Raw genomic sequence first — 17,845 nt, 5'->3', positions numbered from 1 at the left:
AATCCGGAAATATGAAAGGAAACGTCGGTAGATGCGCAGTTTGAACGTTCAAGTAACGTCGAATGTTTCTACGGGAGATGAGAATCTTAATTTTTTGGTCACGTGAAAAATTTTGAGAAGTCTTAAATCGTTTTGGACGTTTGCTTTAGGTATCGAAGTTTCATTATCCAAGAATTGTCACGTGCCGCTATAATTTTTCAACGTTTGAAAATTCCAGTCTAACAAATGCACGAATTTAACTCTTGCTCGATTAAGTTTTACGCAATTAAACGTTTCAATAGGTTAGCAGGGTTCGTTTTGAAATTTTTATCGATATTGTAAGTCGTTGAGATTGTATTTATAATCCAAGAACCAATTGACCAAGAATTTTGTCTTGGCAGTTTTTTGTTTCTTACAGACAAATTGAATTTCCTTCGATTAAATCCGTGCGCAAAAACTTATCGGAAACCTTATCGTTTCTTATATACGAGAAATAGCCTGATAATCAATTTCTGATTGAAGTTGACACGCGCATACGACAATTGATTCTTTCCTCGCAAATTGGCATAAAATTGTTTGTTCGTCGATATTTTTGCGAGGGAAACTTGATCCTTTCCGAATTTAAAAAATTCCAACCCCGTGTAAAAGAGCCGAGTTTCGGTAGGTTTTTAAAGAGAAACGTAGAACGTACTAAATCGAAAAGCTCCTGTCGCACCATTTCGCTCCCGGTTTCAGCAGCTTGACGTTAAGTACATCTCGTAAAAATTCCAATGGAACAGCGTCATTTTGCCGAGGGGTTGTTGGCGGCTCCGATTGGTGGGCCGTGCCTCCGTAGTAAACGCCCACCAAGAGAGACCCTGCCCTCTATTAGGAGCTTTGATCTCTGCCGCCTCCCTCCCACATCGACTCCAAGTGGAAATACCGCCCGAGAACCTTCGAATCATTCGGAGTCCACTGGCTTTGAGCGCTGCACCAACGCACGAGGGCAGTGCCGCGTTTCCTTACGGTTAAACTCGTAGATCGACTCGAAAGTTGCGACGTCGCGGGGCAAAAGTTTTTCGCGTTTCTACCCAGTCGTTGGGCCGATCGTCGAAATGGCTGCGAGGTTGAAGCATCGATGATTCCCCTCGAGGTTTACGCGGCGTGTGAACGTAATGATAATAACGATAATAACGAATAAATCCGCCATGCGGGAACTCGAGATCGTTACTCGGTGAATCAGCGAGCTATACGTATATGGTCTGTTAAAGTGTCAATGATCGAGATTCCGCTTAAACGCGACTTGACTTCGCACCGAGAACCGTGAATGTTTCAGTGATAGTCGTTGTCGATAACCGTGAACATTGCACGCCGGTTGACTGGGTGGGACGACTTTGACACGTACGTAGAAGCAAGTGTTGAATGGTCAGTGACGCGGCGAGACGGCGAAAGGTAAATTAGATCCGGCGAATAAACAGTGCTAGGTTAATCGACGTGTCAGTGTGGTGAATTACCGCATAACTCGCATGACAGTGACCGCGGATGTAGATCCGTCGATCGATTAACTGTGTTTGGCAAACCGTTCCTCGCGAGGTAGAAGGAAGAAGGGAATATCGCTCGGGGCTCCGATAATCGGAGGGTGGGATGTGCAGCACCGAGATGACGGAGACGTGCACGATGTCACCGTCGACGATGACCTCCGGTGGACGCAAATCCGGGTGTCTCGGCTCTCCCGCGCACCGAAGAAGCCCCTCCCGGAGTCCGCCGAGGAGGGTCGAGGTCCAGGACGACGATGACGAGATCTCGGTCGGGTGTCCGAGTCCGTTGCCCCTCGTAGTCGCCGCTACGAACGAGGACGAGGAACGGTACAGCGCCTCGAGGGAGGACTACAGCGAACGGCTGAGCCCCAGGAGTTACCAGGACGAGATCGAGGACGACGAGAGATACTCGAGGGACGCGGACTACGGGATGTCGGCGAAAGCGAGACTCGCCGAGAGTCGCGTCCTCGAACGGGACGTGACGACGACGCTCAGGGATAACGACCGGATCGTTACCCCGACGACGGGAGGGCCCGACGACTACTTCAAGCCTCTGAAGAAGCTGAAGATGGTACAGATTCAGCAGTCCGACGAGGAGGACGAACGGGAACGGGACGCCAACGAACGCGGGGTCAAGTCCTTCAGCATCCTGGACATCCTGTCGCATCGACCCAAGGCGAAAATCGTCAGGCCGTGGGACACGGTCGAGTCGAATCACTCCCACCTCGGCCACCATCACCACCATCATCACTCCGGACCCAGAGATCTCTCCCTCGTCGGAATGTCCCTCGCGTCGATGTCCGGATCCATGAGCGAACCTCCGCTGAGTAGCTCCTCGTCATCCGGCAGGAGCTCCGTTTCAGATTCCGGAAGTCCGGATCCTCTCACCCACCATCATCACGCCCTCCACCACGGCATGCATCCCGGGCTTCACCACCACATGCAACAGTTTAAGAGGAAAATCCCACAGCAGCACAACTCCCAGGGTGGTCAGAACAGCAAACGGAGTCCCGGTCAAGGGAGTCCTTTGGACGCCCTCTTTCAAATGACGAGCAAAACTTTCGACGCCGGCGAGCACAGTCAAGGTGATTAGACATTTTCGTTCCGTTCTACTTTTCATTCAAGGAAAATTCAGGCCCGCCTTTCGGCGATCGGAAAGTGAGATTTTATCGAAGCCGAGGTCACACCAGCGGCTCGCGACACTTCCCAGAGTCACCGGTTGACTTGTGCTTGGTGTAGAAAATAAAATTGAGGGAATGAGAAATAAAAAAAAAAAAAAAATGAAAACAAAAAACGGAATCCGTTGTGTACTTTTTAGTTTGGTTTAGCGATCGGATATACATTTTTCTCGGAACGGAACCGACTGACGTCAGGCCTCCGAGCGTTGTACCGCCCAAGTAAATACCAGTCGATTTTACTAGCGAAGAAATAGTACGTTTTCGCAAAATGAAAGAGACGTCGTAAACCAATTTGCCGCTCGGGCCCCCTTCTAATAAACAATGAATGATCACGAGGTTCTCAGGTTCACAGTTCCTTAAGAGCAGTAAAATTTTATTTTTACAGCGATCGTAATGGGGCTTTAGTAATTTTAATCCCGCTTTTAGATAATTTACCATTAGACCGATGCACCGACCAGTGCCCTCTTGCAGAGAACTGGATTTTACGATCTTTGCACCTCGACAAACACGAGCTGCAGATCGAGGCTCGGAACCCTCGTTCTGTGCATCGTAGGATTAAGAAAACGGTGTTTTTTTCAAAACGAAACGGTAAAGTTTTGTCGGCGAGTGCGAACTGAGCGGTTGATTTTTAAAGTGCCGATGGACTCGGCATTCCCGATCCTCGCTTTGTTATCTCTGCACCTCGACGTTGCAAGTCCGGGAGAAAGACAGAGCCGAGCGTATATTCCTCGGTTTGCCTCCAGGGTCGGCAATTTAACATCGCGCCAATTTTTCCCATTTACTCGCGAATTTTATCACGTCCTGTTTACTCTGCAAAGTGGCGCTTGCCTTTGGCGTACGTCCGTTGGTTCCAGGTATCCACCTATCTTGCACCTTCGGTGCACCAGCAGCACCAACAGCAGCAGCAGCAAAACCACCAACAGCACCATTACCAACAAGAAGTGAGACTCCCCTTTCAATTCAATGGGAAATGCGCAAGACGGACGTAACGTACGCACGCGGATCGCGGGTTTTTGTTGGCATGAAAGAAAGGCGAATTTTCATTGTTACCACATTTCACAGACTGCTACTGCTTGTGCCGTTGCCGTCGGAAGTGAACCGAAGTGCAGTGGAGTCGGTAGGTGGGTTTCAAGGTGTTGCGTGCCGAGTCGGGTTCCTGCCCACGTATGCAAATTAGGCGACATATGCTGATAATAATGAATTGCCCTTAGGCACGTCCGTCATAAGCTGGGTACCGCACCGTTTACGCGTAACACACGCGTACTCCGCCTCGTAAACGTAGGTATCCCTGTCCCTTTCTTCCCCACCCCATTTGCTCCGATGCGGTAGTCTTGCGTAGGCCTAAAATTCGGTTCACTCCGCACTTCCCTCGAACGGTTGCTCTCCACTTGGTTGTTCTCGTGTACACACATCGCATCTCTTAGCGGCCTCTCCTTTCAACGACTCATTCTTTTTCCCCCCTTCGCCGCTAGTCGCGATATATCCTCAGCTCGTCGAATACTCCCCGATTCCAAATTGATCAACGTCCCTCTACCCTTCTCGCGAGTTATTTGACAGACATACTTTCGTTCTTTAACCCACCCTGATAGCTGTACGGCGGGACGAAGTATCGGTGGAAAAAAGTGATAACCAACGCTTAAGATTGCGGCATCGGCGATCGGTAAGCACGTGATTGAGCGCGCCGCTTCGTCCCGGTATCCGACATAAATTACGAATTACATTAAATCGTATTGTCCGGTGGATCGAGTAATGTTATTGGAAGCCTACGTGCCCCATCGGACGAAGGATCCACGCATATAGACTCGGCGCTCCGTTCACCCTTTCGCTCCCAGGATTCAAATTAGATTATGGGATGCCCGATGCGCAGGGGCCAGCACGGTAGCCTCACGCCTCTGCAATTTACTTCTGATTATTATGGTATCTATACTTACGCCGGACGGCATTCTTATCCGGTGCCGGTGCACCGCTCCTACACAATTCTGTGTCTTCTCTGTCCCTATCGAACCTGGTGAACTCTCCCTCATCGAATACCGGTCCGAGGATATCGATTTGCGGACATCGATTCATCCGCCGACTAACATAGCCAGACAAAGGAGTCCGTTTTGAAATATAAACCCTTGTATTCGCGGATAAATACGTGGAATAATAATTATTTCCTTAAAAAATTTATGGTAGCAACTTGTCGCGTCGTTCGTTACATCGCGAAATACAACGTTTGTTACAGCCCGTCGTGTTCTGTTCGAGGATATTCCAGCCATTAGCCCGGTACCTAACTCGTTTCCATTCATCCGTAGTTTGTTCGCTTCACAAACGGCTCTCCTGCAACGAAAGACAGAAAGAGAGAGTGCTACTGAAGAAATCTCAAAGCAAGAAAACACGGCAAAGTTACGCCGGTTGACAAAAATTTTAGTACCTCTTTTATGTCGAGATTTTCTCTTCTATTATCTTCCGAGGAGATTCTATTCATCTCCCCTTACCGTTTTTACCTTTCTTTTGAGAAAATTGATTGCTCTCACATTATCTGCACGGATCACGTTACGGAATCTGAATTGTTCCGGGAAAGTATAGCCGTTCGTGGATGTAGTATTTTGTATGCGAACTCGGCCGTTCGTTCTTTAATCTTTGGCGTACCTGATTTATTCCAAGAGTTACATCCGTGTGCAATGACATGGCAGGAAAGAAATTATTTGCTACTTTATATTTTCCCTAAGCACTACAAACATGAAATTTACGTTTTCATGTAGAAACAGTTGACAACGATTACGAAACATCTGAAATAAAAAGAGTTTATGATATTTTCGAGTCTTCGAACAAACAACACACATGAATCCTGTTACTCTTCTTTCTGTAGTTATACCTACTCACGCAAATGATCAGGAAATATGTATCTTTGACATAATTTTTCGATCCTACAATTCAGTACATCTTTTACACTTGTAGAGAGTAAATTTTCTGCCATAGTTCAAATATGATGTTGTCGATAGTGGTATTTGAGGTGAAAAAACTTGGAGAAATTATCGACAAAGTTCTTGCCAAAAATGAAACGGAGTATTTTCAACTTCAATTAATGATCTCTGTCAACTTGAAGATTCGGAAATCTGATTATAAAACTCGTTTTCAACCATTTCGATATTCAGTATTTTTTCACGATGAATTTAAAATATTCGAAGCCTACAAAAAAATGTGTAAAATAAAAAACGCTTCCCTTTTATTCAGGATGGTGATAAGAGTGATGAATCGTGTATCGCGGAAAAAAAAATTTTCAATGCATTCTGTGGCAAATAAAATTTTTGAGTAAATGAAGTTATGGCGAGTATAAAAAAAAAAAAAAAACATATTAAAAAAACTTCTTCAGGAAATAGTGACTGAGTTAATATGAAATTGCGAAATACTTGACCGTGTATGAAAACGGAATGAGGGGCCAAAAATGACATGAATTACGAAAGCACTCGAGCGACCGAAGGAGCCACCAGCAAGACAAATGCCAACCGCTCCTTAATCCCTTTGAGTGCCAGGCCCTCCCTGCACTTCGGAGGGCCGCTGCTTCTTCTTCCTATGTTGTGACAGTTTGCCGCCCAAACAAAACACCAACGTGATCCGCCCTACTACCGTGTCTCTCTCTCTCTCTCTCTCTCTCTCTCCCTCTCTCTCACTTTTTCCCTTCTTTTATTTTACGACGATCCCCCGCTGTTTTGGGACTTGGGTTGTTTTTCAACAAACAAGTGCGATCCTTGCGTACTTCTTTCATACGACGCCATGTGTCTCTCAATGGGGACGTACGGGCTTGGTCAGTTTCAAAAAGGGTCCAATTTCGGGCCCACCACGACGCAAGGATTGTTAACATGAGACGTGAATATTGGTTAGGGAACCCCTAGGCTTCAATGGTGTTGAAATTAACGAATCTTCGAAAAGCCATTCATTTAGGAATAGAAAACTCCGAAACTTGTCCGTTCCTACGTATAAGTTGAAGAAAATTTAATCTGTTCGTAAGAATATTTAGAACTAAGTATCGGTCAAAGGAAGGTTCATTCACCGTATTCGCAGTGATGTAATTTGAATAACGTATTAAGCGTTTCAACAGAAAGTAACTACTGCATTTATCTGAAGTGTGGGCAAAAAGTGATTTCTGCATAACGAGATCGGCCACTACAGAAAAAATATCCTCATACTAGATCTGCCAATAATCAAGTTCAAGTCCTAAAAAGTCTATGATCCATATTTCCTTTAACTCGAATTCTTACGACAGGTAGTAAAATGACTCCGTTTTGTTAATTGTACTTAGCACCAAAGCACGGCCCATATACCTAAAACTGATCGACTGTAAAGTTTGTACACGTTTGTAACCTATTTTATTTTGGACTATAAAAAGTAACGACCGAAGGTTCGTCGAACTTCACTCCGACCTTATTCCACCCACCGGGACTTACGGTGGGTTTGTTGCAGTTTCAATTGCCAAGCACAGCTGATACCAAGGCGATCGAACCGCGGCCGTGTGACCTCAAGTTCGACCAATGTAGAAAAACTAAATACCGTCTAATCCTCGAGTATCGAGTAAATAGTCTTTTGTCTCGCCTGGCCACATTCCGCTATACGCTTTACCGCAAACGCTTTACTCATTTTTTGCGCAACACATTGCGATCTACTCCGGTGTAAACAGATCTGTTCTTCCTTTCTCATTCACATTTTCGAACCAAAGCACGTTCGCTACGTGCGAAAAGTCGTAAATGTGAAGGGTTGTCGCGATTAAGGGCGCAGCTGGTTTCATCCCAGACTGACGAATCGACGTTCGTATTCGGTAAGGTTGCTGCAATATAGTCGACAAAAACAAAAGCCCAGCTAAACGTACCGCGACAAACTCGATTATTTTTAATTGCTCGAGTTATATTGAATTTTTCACGTTCCAAAGACGGTTCGGTTCGATCCTGATAGCATTATAAACGTATGACCATAACGGCTTAAACGCCGTGTGGATGAGATGAAATAAAAATGCAGCAATGCCGTCCCTCTCTTTCTCCTCTCTCTTCACTTCCAGTGTTATACATACGTAAAAATACCTGTAGAAACGGATCTTGTACCCATACAGCCTCGCCGGTTATTCATGGAACCCAACACCCGGAGATGGGAATCTTCCGTCTGGGCTTCGATATCTTCGGGGCGTGCCTAATGCACCGTAAAACAACGACAGTAGCTCATCAGACGTCGCCGTCCGAAGCATATAAGCTGCAGCTTCTTGTCTTGCGCGAATATAATTATCCCCGCGTATATGGATATTGCAGTGACATCTCTGCGCGAATACTTGACGCGTCGATAAGGTTCGGTCCACCGTTTTACATAAATTAGTCAGGTGGATTGACGACTGCCGATGGAATTCCCCGGGTTCTCTTTATACTTAGAATCGATTAGATCGATCCGTTGAAAACAAATATGTTTGCTCGATCAACGTCGGTTGAGGCTAACCAAAGATCGTTATTCAAATAGATTCGGAAGTCGTTTTTAAAAAAGCTAAGGCAAACTCACGCGTCGATTCACAAAGACGAGTCTTCGTTCGTTTTGAAAAACGTTCGCGAGTCGAGGTACCAAAATCTTTCGTGGATTACCGTATTCGGGGTGTAAAAAATGAGAAATAACGAAAGCGCGAGTTAAATAGAACATCGAAAAGCGCACGAATTCAGAATTTAGCTTCCGAAAGATGCGTACCAAATTTGGGCTACTTTGGCTTACTCAACAAGTTCGGTAATCGAGGAAATCGTAAGTTATGCTACGAATACAAATTACTGCTCAGCTTCTACATGCTATCGTTAACCAAAACTTTGTCACAAGCAGGTGGGCATTCCATTTTTGATGAAAATAAACTTTGAACAAAAAACTGATAAATCAGCAATGATCCATGATCGATCGAAATGTGTGCAAAGTAGACTTACACGCACCTACGCTAAGTTCACTCCCATCCAATTAGGGCTAATCGAAAAGTCGAATCGCAGTATCTGAGGTCAATTTAGACCCCTGCAGTTCGCGTCTCGACTGTACAAGAGAAGATCGACTGAAATTCTGTCATCCGGCCGATCGTCCCCCAGCAGTAGAATAATCTGGGTTAAATTTATTTCTATTTGTTGTCAAGGGTTTCCCATGATCCCTTCCCCACAGAGGTGGAGCATTTGTCGACGGCGTCAACGTTAGTCAATCGTCACGTGGCCCCCGAAGGGATGCTGTGTTTGGTGCCGCTGGCGGTAAGGGGGGAAGCTCGGGGAGAGAGAGGGAATGATTGGACGGACCGTGAGATAAAGTGAGACGAATTACTCTCATAAATCTCGGCCCCATGTCCAATATAAATCCACGCGGTGGCTGAGACATAAATACGACTTAGTGCCCACGATTTGCAACTAATTGAGAATTATTTCGCGCAATATAACCTACTGCTTCTATGTCTAGCGAATGAGAGAGAGAGAGAGAATCGGCAAAAGCGGAAAGGAGTATGGTTTGAGTTTTCTCGTGTAAATTCAATCGTCTGATTTTATCGCTGTCCGCGGATTCGTGCAACGGTTCGAGTACCTATCAGCAGGTAAAAGAAAAAACGTTTTCAATGTTAAGTGTAGCACATGGCGTCGAGAGGTATGGGAAGTGGTAAAAAGGTGTTGGGTGAGAGAGATTGAATGGTTAGGGAACGGGCTTGCACCATGCAAGTCGTAGGAAGTCGCACCTCGAGAAAATGAGATCGCATCGCATCGTATCGTATCGCCGTGGTTTTACAATTTCAATATTATACAGCGAGAAGGCGTGAATGTACGTACGCCTGTATATTTTCCTTTATTCATTCTTTGTTTTTGTCGTCCTTCTTTCAGTTTTTCTCTTTCTCTCTTTTCTCTCTCTCTCTCTCTCTCTCTCTGCTTGAGCTTTTTTTCACTTCTTATATACATATATTCTACCACCTTTCTTTCCAGCGAGCAATTAGCACCGCCATAAACTCGTGGCGAGATGACTATCCCCTTTGGATTTGCATGAGAAAAAGAAAAGACCGGAGAAATATATTGTACGCTGTAGAAGTAGACACGGGCTGGAGGGGATGCATCTCGAATGAGTTTGATATACAGGCACGGTGAGCGTCGGTGTCTAGTAGCCGTTGCTTTCCTTTTTTTCTTCGTAGTTTTGTCTTCTACCAAAATCGAACCGCGTTCCTGCGGGTTTGAACCTCGCCGTCGTCCTCGAGCACCGTCTCGTCTCTCAAACGGAAGTTTAAAACTCAAACCGAAACAATAGCAATAGCGAACACTAAAGGTTTATGGCTCTATTCCGCGGGCGTTTCTTCCTCTCCCGTTTGCTTCTCCTCACCGTGCATCCACCGTTTTACTTCTCTTTAACGCTCCCGCAGTGCGAACCCATCGCTACCCCGTCCGAACACAGAGAGTAGAAACCTCCGCTTCTCCGCCAACCAGGTGCAGTTAACCATTTGATAAATCACGAATAAGTTGCAGCGGTAATTGTATCGCTCACGCCTTCGACGTCTCTTTCCTCGATGCCCACTTCGCGGTACCGTTTGTATGCAAACACATTTCCCGCTCATACCTGCTCAACGTCGTATAACTACAACAGCCAATTAGCAGACTCACGGAAGTCACGATGCTACTTCAGCCAAATGAACATTAGGTAACAAATTAGGACAAGGTGGGGCTGCGGGATGATTTATTACCCCAACCAGTGTCGCTCAGACTCTCAAATTCGATTCACTGCGTTTACAACCGATCGTTCTTCGACACTTGAATCGTTCTTTTGCATCGCGGATAGACGATTTTCTTCGTTATCGCTGTACCGAATGTGTTCATCGCGCGTGCTATTCGTTTTATTAAGTTTACAGTGCTTGAAACAAGGTGGCACCTAATATAATTGGAGCAAACCCGTACTCGCGGTTGAAAATTACGCCCGAACCGAAAAAAGGTAGGTATGTACCAAGGAACGAAGTAAAGTATGCGTTGTATATCAGCGAATACGATCTATAATTGAACGTTGCAGGAATATCGCTTGAAATTTATGATAAAAAGATGGTTTCTATGAAATGAATATTCTTTACCCGGTACGGTCTCGTCGCGCGGTAAAACACCGTATCCCGACCCAAGGCTATATTTACACGCGTATCCATATCCATGATTGCCTCTCAGGAGTGACATTACTTCGAACATATTCGTAAATAGACCTTCCACGCCGCGCGTCTTTACCGTCGAATTATTAAATAGCCATAAGACAACGTATCGCCGTGTACGGGAATGAAGGGTGGGTAATTAGATACCAACGCGTATTGAACAGCGACAAAAGATAAGGCCACCATTAAGCCGAGGCGGACTAAAATTGGCGTTTTAATGTTTTACTATCCCCCTCCGATGATACCGAGCCTCCGTGTGGTCGAGTCTCGAGAATGACGGTTATAGCCTCTAATCGATTCCGTAGTCATTAGCACGTCGCTCGGTTTCGCGGTCGTATTACACGCCGCAAGCGTACGTATATACGCCGCGTGTATAGATCACACATCGAATCGTACTTCCACAGAAGGCGCAAGCGACGCCATATTTGAATTTCACACAAGTAGCAGTAGTACACCTCGTATTTAAAGTAGTTTGCCTTTCGACCGCTTTTATAATTCTAATCGTCTACGGGTCGAGTCTTGAACATTTTGTACACCCTTTTATAATCCCCTGCACTCTGTGCACACGCGGTGCGTTCGTATTATACGACGTACGCACACACGCGTGCACGCACCGTTCGGGGCTGCGGAGAAAATTTATCGTCTTTTCTCGAATTCACCTCATTAAGAACTAGTCTTATTCATTAGTGTGTATATAATATTTCCCAACAACCGCTCGGTAGCTTCTATATATATATATACATGTATGTATACAGGTATACGTATAGAGAGTATTATAGCTTATACAGCAGGTAGGACTGCGGTGCCCCGGCTTACGGTTATGCTAGGACGTAAATATTGTTCATAATTCTCTCCAAGTTCGAGCTAATTCCCGTAAGGTGGACTCCTCCGTGTGTCCGTGCAATCAAGAGCGTGCGTGTAACACGCACACACTCGAAGACCGCCCGCCTTTCTACACGCGAACACATCCGTACTTGACTAAAATTAGTATTTTTCTCCTTCTCGACATTTCGACGTTCGCGCGCGTAAAAACTATGAGAATCTATTAATCACGAGGTTAACTTGGAGCCGACAAAGGCCGCCAGTACATACTTACCTTTTCGTTGCTTGTACCGGCAGCTGTGGTTCCTATGGGTACCAACACTCGTCCTTTCAACCTGCCTCCCTGCACACCATCACCCGTGTAAGAGAGTGCAGGGATCACTTGCTTTGCAGGTATAGGCCGCGTTATGTACCACGCTTCCTTTCTTCTTCTTCTTCTTCTTCTTAGTCCACTTCGTTCCCTCCACCAGACGTATATAACATGTGCACCCTTGTGTGTGTACGTTATACGTACATATGTGCACCTATAAGTATATGCATTGGATATGCCACGGCCACGTTATGCACGCCCGTCGTTCTAGTAGCTTTATTATCTTGGGCTCGACCCTGGATTTAGGTGGACGGGCCAGGTTCCGGTGTGTTTCGGTAGCCCGGACGATCATCATCTCCTCTTTCTCAAAGCGCCCGTCTTTTGCCGATCCGTTGCTTCTTACTCTCTTTCACTCTCTCTCGCTCTCTCCGCGCTGCTCAAGCCCGCTTGGGTATGTAGGTAATTTTTAATTAAACCGGGAGGCTCTCGATCGTGCTGCAACGCGGCCGCGTCCGGTTTTCGTTAAGAGTCAGTCGAAAGATGAACTCTGAAACGAGCTTGTAAGATTATCCTAATGAAGCCCCTGATACTCTCTCCTCTTCTTCATCAAATCTACGTTATTTTAGTTCGTCGTTTACAAGGAAGCTGCTGCTTGTCAGGGAGATTGACACTCTACGGTGTCTGTCAATGTTACCGCTCGCCATGCCCCACAGCTTATTATCGTCAACGTTTTTTACGTCCCGAGTTATCAAATGTTTTTTCCACACACTTGAACAACTTTTCCCCGTTCACTCGTTCGGCTGACGTTTTTAATCCATAGCCCGCATTCCGATCAATTCGCTGTCGAACAGTAATTTCGTTCCACGAGGTATCTTTCGTAACACGTTCAGTAACGATAACCTCTCATAAATTTAAAAGTTATCAAAAATATTTTCGAAATTTTCCTCGCACGAAGAACCATTGTTTCCATCCGGCATCCGTCGTAAACGCTCTACAACGTCCGTACATCGCGAAAAATTCATCCGAGCTGCGTAACTGGATCGTGACCTCGGAATATCTGTCATTGCAATTAGGTACACGTACAGAAACACTGCGAATATACGTACTGACAAATGAAGATCGACGAGCGAAACCCGCGGACTCGATTACGTAATCGGACAATGGTGCGAAATTAAAAAGCAATTAGCCTCTCGTTCAGCCGCGGTTATGATCCTGAGGTGAATTGCTCCTGCAGGGCTGATTGCACCGGCTGAGGTTTGATCAATATTTGCCGATATACCGACCCGGCGATCATCGCCGAGCCACATGCGCCGTAATGAGGCGTTGCGGATCGCGGGTATTGCGTGCTCCGTAAAAGGCTGATCGTGTGCGCAAGTTTAACCCGATACGCTCGGTGAAACCCTGAACTTTATCCCGTGCAAATCCGCGATTACGAAACCTCGCCAATCTCGTCTTCGGGGACGGAGATCGGCGCCTGTGTCGAGCGTTTTCCGTGAAACTGCCCCACGCGCGAATACAACCCTGCAAAATGGGAGAGTGGGACTCGACGGGATCGACCATTTGTCACCGGCGGCGCCCCGGGATTCCTATTTTCCGCCCGATTTCCCGTGATGGCGAGCCTCTCCTTCCCGCTGCTGTGTTCCCGTTTGCCCCCCTTCGCCCTCCCCTGCCTCTCTCCTACCCTTCGCTTCTCCCGACTGAAAGCTCATTTTCACGTCAGCGCTTCTCGATCCTCGTTTGTTTCCGCTGAGACCTGCCGCATTGTGCCGAGCTCCGAGACCGGGATCAATATCCCATCGCATTAAACGCCCTGCAGTATAGTATACCTTGTACCCCGCATTACTGACAAATTAATATTACACCCGGTAATTTTGAGGGTGTAAGGTTTCGTAGATATTATAGATACCTGGTAGTAGATCCGTGCTTGCGATACAGCCTCTTGCAATTACGATTCCACGTGAAACGAATATACTCCTAGATTTCTCCCTCCGTTAACTCGTGGTTTTTGTCTGATTTTACATGACGGCGTGATCCCAATTTTCGACAAGGCTGCTGAGCTGAAATTTGATATGGTTCGGTTATTTTATTACAGGATAGTATGTTGAGCGTTTATCGACCTGGATTCGGAAGCTTCGAAGATTCGGTTGTTTGAAAATACGATGTAGGAAATTTTATAGTTATAAACAAAACCGTATGTATATCGATACTCGATCATTGCAAATCCAATCTACGATGGTTCATTTTATTCGGAGGAGTATTTTCTACAAATTAACCGCAACACTTTTCTTCAAATCATGTTGGCATCTTGAGTATTCAATTTTACAACATCGCACCGATATTGTTCATGATTAATGAATGGCAATAACGAATTGAGTACTGAAAAAATATTTTATGCAGAATCATCGAAGAGTAAAATCGAACGAATCTTCTGAATTTTTGTAAATTTCGAAGTGATTTGAAATGAACCGTCAATGCCGTTAACTTCAGTTTTATAATTTCAGTGTTTTCTATTTCTGGATTCTCAAAAAGTCATCGTAATTCGTGAATACAATCATTCAATAAATGCTGAATGTGCGATATTATGATAATAAAGTCAATAAAAAGTATCAAAATTTGGTTTGCCGTTAATCAGAATAGCAATTTTCCTTCCTTACAATTGACAACCTTTGATAACTACATTCTACGAGCTATCTGCATTTCACGAATGGAACGCGCACGGTGAAAAAACGAGTCCGTGATTTTTGGTCAATGACACAAGCACGGGTCTAACCGCGGGGGGTAGCCGGATATTTCACTCTGCGATGCTCAGGCTGCGAAAGAAAAGTTTCGACGCTTTGGGTTGAATGGTCAGAAGAATTTGAAAGTGGAGCAAAAGCAGCCGGAGGGTTTTTTTTCATTTTTTTTTCTCTTTCCTTGGAAGGAAAAATGACTGCCAAATTTTTGGGTGGTTTTAAAGTGTCAAACAAACTCGGGAATCCCATAAAATTGTTGAAAAAACGTTGCTAATACTTAGCGAACCAGAATAATCCTAAACGATACGAAGTCAATTGAAATTTTGTAGTTCAGTTTAGCGATACGGAATAAAAGGTCGACTGATAAGGTATTTTATTTACGTTTTAATTGCGTGCTCTGCAAAGTCCGCGTTTATCATCTTCTGATTTTCAATCTATTATACGCTTGTAGAATGGAAAAGTTTTTTTCGAACCAAAGCGTGAAAAACGAAAAGAATTTTTACGAGGAATTTAATCGTTTGTGCGTTGCAATATAAACACGCACAAAAACATCGTTAAATTGAACAATATACAATTGGTTTTCGGCATCTGCAAATGAACGCGAAATTCAAATCGGACTTCTAATTGAATCGCGAAACTTTCCACTTCTAACTTCGAATTTTCTAGATTTTCTCACCATTGTATTTTATGAACGATGAGCACGTTACGGTTCGTTTTACGTACAGAGGCGGGGTTGAGGTTTCAAATTTGCAAAGTTCCGAGAGCGCCTATTTCCGAATTATTTGGTAGCAAAAGTTGAAGTAAAGAAATCAAACTGACAGAACAACAAATTTTCGAATGATCGTAAACCCGACGGCTCAAAGTTACGATAGAGGAAAGTTCCGAAAAGTAAAGTTTCGACAGAGTGAAATTCCAACAAATGAATTTTCGATACGAGTAAAATTCCGAATATTGAAATATACTCATACAGTGTAGTTTACTCAACTAGTGGGTATAAAAAATCTGGAAAAATCGGAGTTCCCAGGATTCCGAAAGTAAAAATATGGAAAATGAAAAACAAAGAAAGATCAAAGCGGTGAAATTTCCCCAAGTCAGAAATTCATAGAATTGAAAATCTTCGTTCATTCGGAATTTCGATGTTCTAAATTTATCAATTTTCTCATTTTCGGCATTTTATCCTTCCGGAATTTGGTCCTTCGAAACTCAGCACTTTCAGAACTTTGAGTGTCGGGTTTCTGACAATTCAAAACTTTGATGTTTCGTCAAAGTTCGATTTCTTTACTCAAAGTTTCGCCAGCAAAAAATTCGTAATTCGGCGCTTTTGGAATTTTTCAAATTCAGCCCTTCAACCTCGCCCCTACATGCGTGCAGCGTAATCCACACACTCGCGCGATGCCATAAAATCACGGGGATGAGGAGGGTTGAACTACTCGTCGTACAGCCGGTAATCATTGCGAACTCTGTAATGAGGTCCATGCATGCGGCATGCGGTTGTTGCCGGTGAATGGATGCGGACGAGCCGCGATCCGAGCCGTCCGGATACCGCGCGCGTCTTTAAGGGTGAAATCCGATCTCCGACTGCTTGTTCGATACCTCGTTATAATAATGCGATGAAGTCGACTCCTCGTTAACCTTGCCTCGGAGTCTACACAGTCATTTAAAACTGGCAATCACCGTCGTATGCGAGGAAAGTTTGGACGATCGATATTTCCAACAAAACCGTCAGCGAAACTTCGCGTTTCAAACACTTCGCAGACGATACAGCTTACGATGATTTTCGACTCTTCGATTTCTCTCATACTTGGACGGACTTCTTTCCGTCTTGGCACCTTTCCGTTCCCTTCTATTCAAACGGGAAAACTCTCCGTCTGATCGATCCTTCGAGGTGGCTCAAACGGTTTAATATTTCACCGATGTGGGCACATGCGAAGGGGATCCGGCATTATAGACGAGGCGGCTCTACTGCACTTAGACGTGCAACAGAGACACGGAAGAAAAAATAGACAGTTAGGTGCATAAATTTATTACAACAAAGCATGCAGGACTCGATACAACAGCCAAGGAAAATTTCGTATTCAACAATGAAGACCGGTGCAGGTGCCCACCTGTGATCATTGTTCTTATGCATCCTTCGTTATTCATTCGGTTAAAGTTTGCCACTCCGTGGTAAAACTATTCGTAACACTTGCACGCCCGAATGTCGTGCTAAACTTGGGATACCACGTGTCTTTTGTTCAGATTTGAGCAGAAAGTATAGTCGGATTCTTGTCGCTCTTTAGCCCGCAAATATCCTGCACGAGTGATGAATTTATATTAATAAATTCTTTTTAACATGTCTCACTTGGATAGGTTAAACGAGAAATTTTTCGACTACGCTGAGTATAAAGGCAAGCGTGAAATTACTTTGAAACACTTCCAACTCGCCAGCTCGCCAATGCTCGTTATAGAATATATGGGTACTCGCAATTAGTAATGAACTATAATTGCGGACGATCGATGCTGCGAATTCGATCCTTGAGTTCTCGAGTCATCGTTTCGAATAGAGTAACTCGAGCAAAGATGAATCGTTCGATTATAAGCGGAGAATAATTTGGGAAAAAGAGGATAAAAACTGGTTTAAAATCGATAATTTACACTTTCAAAATCGTAATTCAGCATGGAACGAATATAATTATCAATATCGAGTTTGGTTTCAATCTACCTATGCAAAAAAATGGGTAAACCGTGCAAATCATATTATATTCGATTCGTAAGATATTGCATAATATTACGAATTGAAAATAATATTTTAGTAGCGTACGATCGATCAACGACCCGTGAACTTTTTTGTCCAATATTGGCAGTGACAGGCTTTCTTACGCCTCTTATTCAATATCGATGCAAAATAAAACGAGTATCGGGTTGACTGTGTCTACAATGCAAATAAAATCGCGTTGTTTCGAAATATCTCCTCGTTATATCGGCCAGAGATTGATTCAATTGACACGTGAATGATCACAGTGAATACAAGGTGTGAAACCGATGAATCGTAGCACGTATAATATCGTGTAAAGAATTAAAAAAAAAAAATTCTTTCCGCGTCAAATTTGAGTCGATAAAAAGCTGTGAGGGTGGAAAAACTTGAATCGTATCGAATCGGACGATATATCCTGTTTGAGCACCTGAATAAACGAAGA

General features: G+C 44.5%; 1 protein-coding gene across 1 annotated transcript in view; it reads left to right on the top strand.

Annotated features, from left to right (window-relative positions):
- The first annotated feature begins 939 nt into the window (after positions 1 to 939).
- Positions 940 to 17,845, top strand: part of LOC124182070 — a 38,426-nt gene continuing 21,520 nt past the window's right edge. The window contains exon 1 of the mRNA XM_046568868.1: positions 940 to 2,581. Coding sequence (XP_046424824.1) covers positions 1,603 to 2,581 — 979 coding nt within the window. The 5' untranslated portion in view covers positions 940 to 1,602. The remainder of the gene's footprint in view (positions 2,582 to 17,845) is intronic.

Source organism: Neodiprion fabricii, chromosome 1 (genome assembly GCF_021155785.1).
Source record: "Neodiprion fabricii isolate iyNeoFabr1 chromosome 1, iyNeoFabr1.1, whole genome shotgun sequence".
In the NCBI taxonomy this organism is placed as follows: Eukaryota; Metazoa; Arthropoda; class Insecta; order Hymenoptera; family Diprionidae; genus Neodiprion; species Neodiprion fabricii.
The sequence above is the reverse complement of the archived record's forward strand: the minus strand, read 5'-3'. Positions and strand labels throughout refer to the sequence as shown.